The sequence below is a fragment of the Columba livia genome, chromosome 6 (genome assembly GCF_036013475.1).
Source record: "Columba livia isolate bColLiv1 breed racing homer chromosome 6, bColLiv1.pat.W.v2, whole genome shotgun sequence".
Taxonomy (NCBI): domain Eukaryota; kingdom Metazoa; phylum Chordata; class Aves; order Columbiformes; family Columbidae; genus Columba; species Columba livia.
The window spans coordinates 7588687-7596315 of NC_088607.1; the positions used below are offsets into that span (position 1 = coordinate 7588687).

At 40.4% G+C, this 7629-nt stretch overlaps 1 protein-coding gene across 2 annotated transcripts; it reads right to left on the minus strand.

Moving 5' to 3' along the window:
• Positions 1-394: 394 nt before the first annotated feature.
• KCNK18 (potassium two pore domain channel subfamily K member 18) lies at positions 395-7380 on the minus strand. Of its 2 annotated transcripts, XM_065068641.1 has the most exons (4): positions 7215-7380; positions 7026-7103; positions 5853-5999; positions 395-2637 (listed from the first exon to the last, which is right to left on the minus strand). In XM_065068641.1, the coding sequence occupies exons 1-4, from the start codon at positions 7240-7242 to the stop codon at positions 1826-1828; spliced, it is 1065 nt and encodes a 354-aa protein (XP_064924713.1). In that variant the 5' UTR covers positions 7243-7380; the 3' UTR covers positions 395-1825. The 2 variants fall into 2 exon arrangements, with proteins under 2 accessions (XP_064924713.1, XP_064924712.1); XM_065068640.1 differs by having other exon boundaries at positions 1206-2637; positions 7026-7269.
• Positions 7381-7629: the final 249 nt, after the last annotated feature.

The window sequence follows — 7629 nt, forward strand, 5'->3', positions numbered from 1 at the left end:
TAAGTCCATAAAGAAAATGTGAAGGTATCAAGATACCACATCAATGAGAAATCTATAGGAGATGAATTCAAGATTAATCTCTCTTCATAAATGAGATCTCACTGATATGAGAGAAACAAGTCAAATGAAATAAAGAGCAGTTCTTACTAGTGCTGGCAATGTTAGGCGTATCACAAGATAAAACCCGGAGAAGCAGGAAGTGCAGTTCTCTGATCCAAAGCCCATTAAATCATCTGAGTCTTTTAATTGATTTCTGAAAACTTTGGCATAAGTCCAAATTCCTACACTGATTTTAATCCAAAGACATAAAATAAAGTAACATGAGAGTAGTCTGAACGGAGGAACTTTGTATATGAAGTCAAAATCATGGCAAACATGAAAAAGTTAACTGGAGTTTCTTCCAGCTGCTGTATTATTTATTGTTATTTTCATAAAACACTTTTTATATACCATCATTCATTACATGTTTTGCATATCATCAGTGCTTAATCACAACTAATTATTAATAAGGACTGAATACACATTACCATGCACATGGAGAATAACAGAGGCAGGAAGTAAATATTCTGAATATCTCAGCTTCAATTGGCAAATTTGCTATGGAGAATAATGTACATTCTGTCATAATCAAGCATGCTTTAATATCTACAGATGTCCTTCGTTCATACATTCAGTGGACATGCATATAATTGACAAGTTAAGAGGCAGTTAATTCAGGTTAGTGGTTTCTTTTATAAAGTGTGTATTTTTTTGACAGAAAAATTAAACTATCATTGATAGCTAGATTAGGATTGTGAATAATATAACATCAGTCACATATTAATGTGCTCCACAAGTATATAACTAGAGCATCCTCACCACGTCCCAGTGAAACAGTTAGGCTTTTCTTTCCATGAGTGAGTCAAGGAACTGCCAGAAGTCAAGCAGCCTGTGCAGAGTAAAACCTAGACTAGGAGTGAGCATTTCTGGGATCAGTGCCCCCAGAGCATCCTGCTTCTTCAGCAGCAAGGAGATGGAGCTTCATTCCATGGCTGAAGTTATCTTCAGGTATGCCATGTGCCTTCTCCAGGTGGCCTTCTCACTTTTATAGCTAGACACCATGCAACATGTATCAACTTTGGGATGAGTAAATGATGAGTAAATATGTAAATGATGATGGAAAAGGAGCCGTTTCAGTCCTAAACAGAGGAACAATTTTCTGCCTGTTTTCTGGACAGGTGACAGAGAAGTAGGTGAAAAATCAGTGTCCATTCTCTAATTTTAAAATGCCTCTGGCTTGCACAAAAGTGTAACATTTGCAATACACATAGCCATGCTGGAAGAGCAGCTGGGTTCATACTTCTTCTACCCAGCTCTCTCTGATGTTGAATCCCATTACAGTAGCATGCTGCCCCAAGTCAGTACCACAACCAAGCTGTCCCTGGCTGCTGGCCAGGTGGGCAGGACGAAACAGTGATCTGGGCTTTGCTTGGACAAGTGCTGAAAAGAGATCCGATATCAGCTTGCTGTGGGAGAGAGGACAGAAAGGCCGCTGGAAGTCAGAGCTTTGCAGAAGATGCCTATGGAGCACTGGCAGGGGGAGTCCTCTGCTTGTTCATCATGTGCCATCTTTTATTATTTAGGAGATGGGACCCTGTTGGAAAGTATTCCCTGGAGATGCCTACACCAGATGTCTCCTGAGGTGTTCAACCATTTTACAGCAGATACAGGAATTCAGAATAAAATACACCTCCTGCCAGATCAGGGCAGGGAGAGGAAATGCACAAGAACAGTTTCATCTCATTGCAGTGGCCAATGCTTGCAAGAGAAGGCAAAATGACTGCTCTTATTTTGGATATACCTTCTTTGATGGCATCTTTTTCTCTCCACAAAATGAAATCAACTTTTTATACAAACCAATTAAACGGTCTTGGCCCAGCTTAAAAGCAATGAAGACAATTTCCATGCCTATAATAATATAGAGGGAAAAAAACAAGAAAAACTTGGGATGTTCCAGTTGTGTATCTCCAAATCCAATAGTTGTCAAGGTGATAAAGCAGAAATAAAAGGCTTCTTGAAAATCCAACCTGGTTTCCCAGTTTGGAAGAATAGCAGCTGCACAGGAGATGTACACAAAGATAACTAGCACCATTAATATAATGGGAACATCTAACTTTTCCAACTCTTTCCCTATTTTGTCAAAATTCTCAATTACTCTGGACATTGTTTTTCCCCTGGCTAATTCTGGACATGAGCTCCACCTCTCAATGCTTCTATTTCTTGCTGGTTTTGTATGCTCATTTTCTCTGGCAATTAACATTTCAAAGATTTCAGCATTGCGATATTTGATTGGCTTGCTTTTAATACCTGTCTGGTTTTTCAGCACTTCCATAATAGTCAAGGGCTCATTGATGACTATTTTAGACTGTGCTCTGGATTTTAATTCATCCTCTTTGTTACATGTGGATCCCAAACAGAGTTTAGAGGCTAGAATTTTTGACTGTAGTTTTCTGAATTCATTATAAGACTTGGACAAGACGGTTGCAAGGATGTCTCCCATGTCTGTCAGGACCAAGAACATCAGAGGGATGCCAAATAAAGCGTACAACATACAGAGATATTTTCCAGTCCGTGTCACGGGATATGTATTACCATAACCTTGAACAAAAACAAAAAGAGGAAGAGAAGGGAAAGGAAGATAAAACATCGTGATTTATTAGGTATTCATGTCCTCTGAGCTTTTTATTGCTGTCAATTTTAAAAGACAGTTTTTTGTCCAGAGCATACTGTTCCTTTTGTCTTCACTTTGAAGCTATTGAAATTTCTGAGTCTCAAATGCTGGTTACTAATGCAAGCATCCTACCTTTTCAAGCACTTGGAGATTTGGAGTTTGCCAGCTCTGTTGAGTTAACTCCTCCTACCATATCAGAACCTTCTCAGCCGTTTGACTTAACTGCCTGACAACAAGAGGCCATTTAGGGAGGAGAAACTGGAGGTTTGGGCCAGCCCAGGACCTGTGTGCAGCCTCTGTCCTGCTGGAGACTGTTTCCAGGAGGATTTCCTGACCTGGGAATCTGGATTAAGAAGGATCGAAAAGGCAAGACAGCAAGACAGGTCTTGGGCCCATGGGTCCCTCTGCAGGGAGGCCAAGCTGAGGGCTGAGCTCAGAGACAAAACAGCTGCTGCTGGGATGATGCTGATGCTAATGTACTGTGTGTGTGAGGAGCTGGGGGATCATCTCCTGGCCAGCCCCCAGGATCTTGCAGTACCACTGTGTGATTTCTGAGGGTGAAACTCCCTGAGCTCTGGAAAGATTCAGATCTGCATGATGGCCTTAATTTTGAAAGGGGTACAGCACTATGGATCAGATCAGCACAATGAGACCCATACTTCAAACTTTATTTCTTTTCCAGAACTACTTGTGACAAGTGGGAAGCTAATAACAGAATTTCAAACGGTCCCTGGTTCATTAGATCTAGCTCTAATGGCATATGTTATATTGACATCATGTTTGTACTGTCTTCGTAGTTTTCAGTCTCTTAAATGTACTGAGAAAAATGAAGGGTCAGGTGAGGAAGTATATGTTTATCACACGACGAAATGCATGTTTATTCTAGAGTACTAAAGCTTACAGATATCATACTACAACAAATAGGGAAAGATTACCAGATGTGTAGCCTTTATGATACATAAAATGGTAGCAGAAGATATGCCCTTTTGCTAAATTCAATTTGGGTATTTGTATTTCCTTCCTCTAACATATTGAATGTGAAATTTAAATTGTAAGTTAGTGCTTTTCCATTACAGTGGGAGAAAACATCAGTGTTGTATTAATCGTATTAAATTTTTAAAACTATATTTCTTCTCATCCTCCAAAAAGACATGAAGCATTTAATGTCTCCAAAAAAAATTGTTCTGTTCTAGATGACCTTCCAGGCCAGGAACATAGCCTGTAAGATTATTAGTTCATATGCTGATGTCTGGCTTCTTTCATTTTCTTTGGCCATTCATGGTCATTTTCACGAACAGCTGCCATAGCCTTTGGTCTGAATCCAGCGCTGGTCCCTCCTTTGCTGTGAGGCACTGACAAACTATTTATTCTCTGTCACTCTATCACCCACTGGCTAACTGGGAATGCTAATCCTTACTGCTGAAGCAACTGGGGAAGATTAATGGTTGTAGTTATTGTACAGAGTGATTTTCTTTTTTTCCCAGTTTCCATGCACTAAAAATACCTAGTGCAGTTTCAAGGGTTAAAACTTATCTTGATTTTCAATTCAGCTCTCCAGAAATCTAGCCTAGCTGAGAGCCATTAGGCAACCTCCATGGGCAGTGACGAGATGGCAGTTCAGACCACCCATCTTCAGACTAGACGCCTTGTTTCTCCTAGATAATTACAGGTAGCTAATTTAGCTCTAAACTTAAGTGATTGAAGAGTTCTAAATACTGGAAATAACAAACTCATCACAATGGAAATAGCCACTAATAGCAACAAATATTCCAGGCTTCTTACTGCTCCCAAAACTCAGCTCAGCCCCTGAGGAAGCTGTGCTAATGCTCAGCGCTATGAAGGCCAAAAATAAAGGAAGTTTAGAAATAAGTATGTTGGATCAGTGTGTACGGGGATATTTACAAAGTCTCACGTCAATGGAGATAGGTAAGTATACCCAGGCAAGAAGTTTTCAATAACAGGGGATTTTATAAGTTTGCTGAAGTCAAAGCTTTCTGATAAAACATCCTCTTTCAAACATTCCCAGCTGTTGTGTTTGTGCGAGGAAATACTCACTGGGGTGAGGGTTCAGGTCTGCATCTCCAGTGTGTGTCTGTGATGACCTAGATGACAGTCCTCAAACTTAGGGGCTGCAGGAAGCCAAGTCTGAAGATGGTCACCTAAGATCTCAGACCCTCATGTTCAAGCCTCTGCTGTGTCTTAATACAGAAGCGTCTCCTATGAGCTCCAAGTGAACACATTAACTCTCACACTATCCCTTGTATAGGATAAGCTCTTTTTCAAGGTTCAGTTTTTCTTTTGCATTAAGATGCATACCCGTGCTGGGATCCTGAGTATATCCTAATGCAGTGGAGAAATGTCTTTGCAATTTGATACAATGCTGTGGGACTAGTTCTCATCCAGCTCTGATTCTGACAAATTCAGATAGTCAGTGTCTGTACTTGCCAGCATTTGAGAAAGATTAGTAGAAGAATAAAACTAGCTTTGGAAATGTGCGTGAGGAGTTGTATTTAGCAAAGTAGAGGGAGCCAAAACCAGAACAGATGTTTCTATTTGATCTAGGTCCTCCTTTGAAATATTAAGTCAGAACAAAAGATTTCAGAGGTGTGACTTAAACATCGCTGTGCGCTGTTAACCCAGAGAAGTGTGAACAACAGCAGTATGGTTAATTATAGAGCCATAGGTTTACAAAGCTGTGTTAGAAATACGTAACAGAGAATCAATTAAAAAACAATATATACATACTGAATTACCTCTTCCAGCAAAGAAAACTTTACCCAACACAACACACAATAGAAGGAAGGATAAGGTTTTACTGGAAAATGGAACTTTCTTTTTAATTTAATATAATAGTTTTGTACACATATATGAGTACCTGTTATAGTATGCGTATAACAATACAGCTAATTAGCATGTACCATCACTAGTTACTAAATTCTGACTTGCCTCTGTGACTCAGCTACATCTCCACAATCTGTGTTTGTAGAACCTCTCACAGACTAGTGGTCAATACTCAGGAGAAAAATTCAAGGGGATTTGGGGTTTTGTTTGTTTGTTTGTTTTAATTCCCTGGAAGAAATGCATTAGAGAAAGCAGCAATAGCAATTGATTCTGCAGGGGGTTACTTTACCTCTGAACTTACCCACAGTTGTGAATACTGTGCAGCAGAAAAAGAGAGAGCCAAAGAAAGTCCATATATCTTTTGGATTGACAAACCAGTCTCGTTCAGCTGTGCTGAGCAGTGCATGGATTTTTTCCTTAAATATCTCCTCGTTTTCTGTCATGTTATCTGTTACAGTAACAACAGGAGACACAGTGACTGTTTGCAGACCACCACTCAGGGGATGGCCAGCCTGTTATTCCAGTGAAGGTTAAGGATTTGCTAAGGATTTGCTAAGGATTTGCTCGTCCTCTTTTAGAAGACAAAAAATTCACTTCACCCTCCCCTTTCTTCCCCCGCACTGAAAAAATCAAGTGGATCCAGTGCCTTTGATGAATAAAGAAACAAAGAATATACAAGCTATGTTCCAACAAAGTAAAAATATGACACAAAAATAAGCATAAAGAAGCAGCCCAGTAAGATTGAATATTCAGCTCCCAGCGTGGATGTCCTGATTCATTTTGGATTCTGCAGATTAGTCTTCTTTTGACCCAAAGACACTAGAAATGTGGGGTCATCAGTACAGGACCAATATAAATTATTAGATGGCACTGGCCAGTGCCCCACTGTGAATCCTCCCTGTGGCTGAGCTCTCCTTGAAAGGATATTATGTACAGAGGTGCTTGTCCCAAACAAATTATTGTGTCAGCAGAGCTTTCTGAAAGAAAGTCCAAGCCCATGTACAAGCCCTGACACAGAGCTGGGAAGATTTCTACCCTTTCTCATCCCTTCACTCCCCTCCACCAGCACCACCAGGTCTGGGGTGCAGCACAGCACCTGCCTCCATCTGAGCATCCCAGTGCCAGAGGGTTGAGTGGGAGGCTCAGAGCTGGGAAGGAGGAACTGGAGACTTTCTGAGGGAGAGGATTCATTCCTCAGCAATCAAAGGGAAATACCCTGGGAATAATCCCAGCTGCTTTTTGAGGACCCTAGGTAAATTTGGCAAAAAGAACATCGGCACCTCAGGAAAAGTCTTTTCAGGCAGGAACACAAGGACCAGGGAAACTTGCAGCCAAAAAATCACAGCTAAGGAAGACAAGCAAACAACAGAAGATATCAGATAGGCAGGGAAAAATGCAAAGAAAATTATTTCAAAAAGCAAGAGAATGAATAACTCCCTGTACAGTGAAGTAATTTTGAAATTTCAGTACGTACCTGATAAATTTCTGGAGATGTGCCACAGATTCTGCAGAAATGTTCTATATTCTTCACTTAAATTGACCTTTCGGTTACCTTCAATGTGGGAAAACATGAGAGCCCCAAGAAAAGCATAGATCACAAGAGACAGAATGAAGCAGACATGAGGAAAAACTGCCCAAAATATTTTCTTACATGCCCTTTTACCTCTCAGGGACTGTGATGTTGATGCCATCCTAAGATTATATATATATATATATTTTGATTTGTGGAGAAGACACAGCTTTTAGAAACAAGAATGAGGATGTAAAAGCTTTTGCATCCTAGAAAAGCTTCTCCTGTGAAAACAAGGATTGTTCTGCCTCAGGCTTTCAGATCACATGTCTTTCTAAGTGAAGATTGCACTACGGTCCCAATGGAGAAGGAGCACAACTAATCAAGCCTTGAAATATTTTTCAGTTGACAATATGCCGCTCTATCCCTGAATTACTATTGATCAGCCGGTGCTGCAGCTCGCACAGATCACCAGCTGCTGTGTGTTTCCGTTGGAGCCATCTCGTGTTTAAAGTTTCTTGTTCTGAACTACAGCTTCTCATTGATACATTAGAAACATCTCCAGCTC

Excerpts from the sequence above, each read along its gene's own strand:
- KCNK18 (XM_065068640.1), bottom strand. The coding sequence starts at position 7,242 with ATGGCATCAACATCACAGTCCCTGAGAGGTAAAAGGGCATGTAAGAAA. Across the intron at positions 6,000-7,025 it reads CATCTCCAGAAATTTATCAG|ATAACATGACAGAAAACGAG; the intron begins GTACGTACTGAA and ends TTACTGTAACAG. Across the intron at positions 2,638-5,852 it reads CACAGTATTCACAACTGTGG|GTTATGGTAATACATATCCC; the intron begins GTAAGTTCAGAG and ends TTTTTGTTCAAG.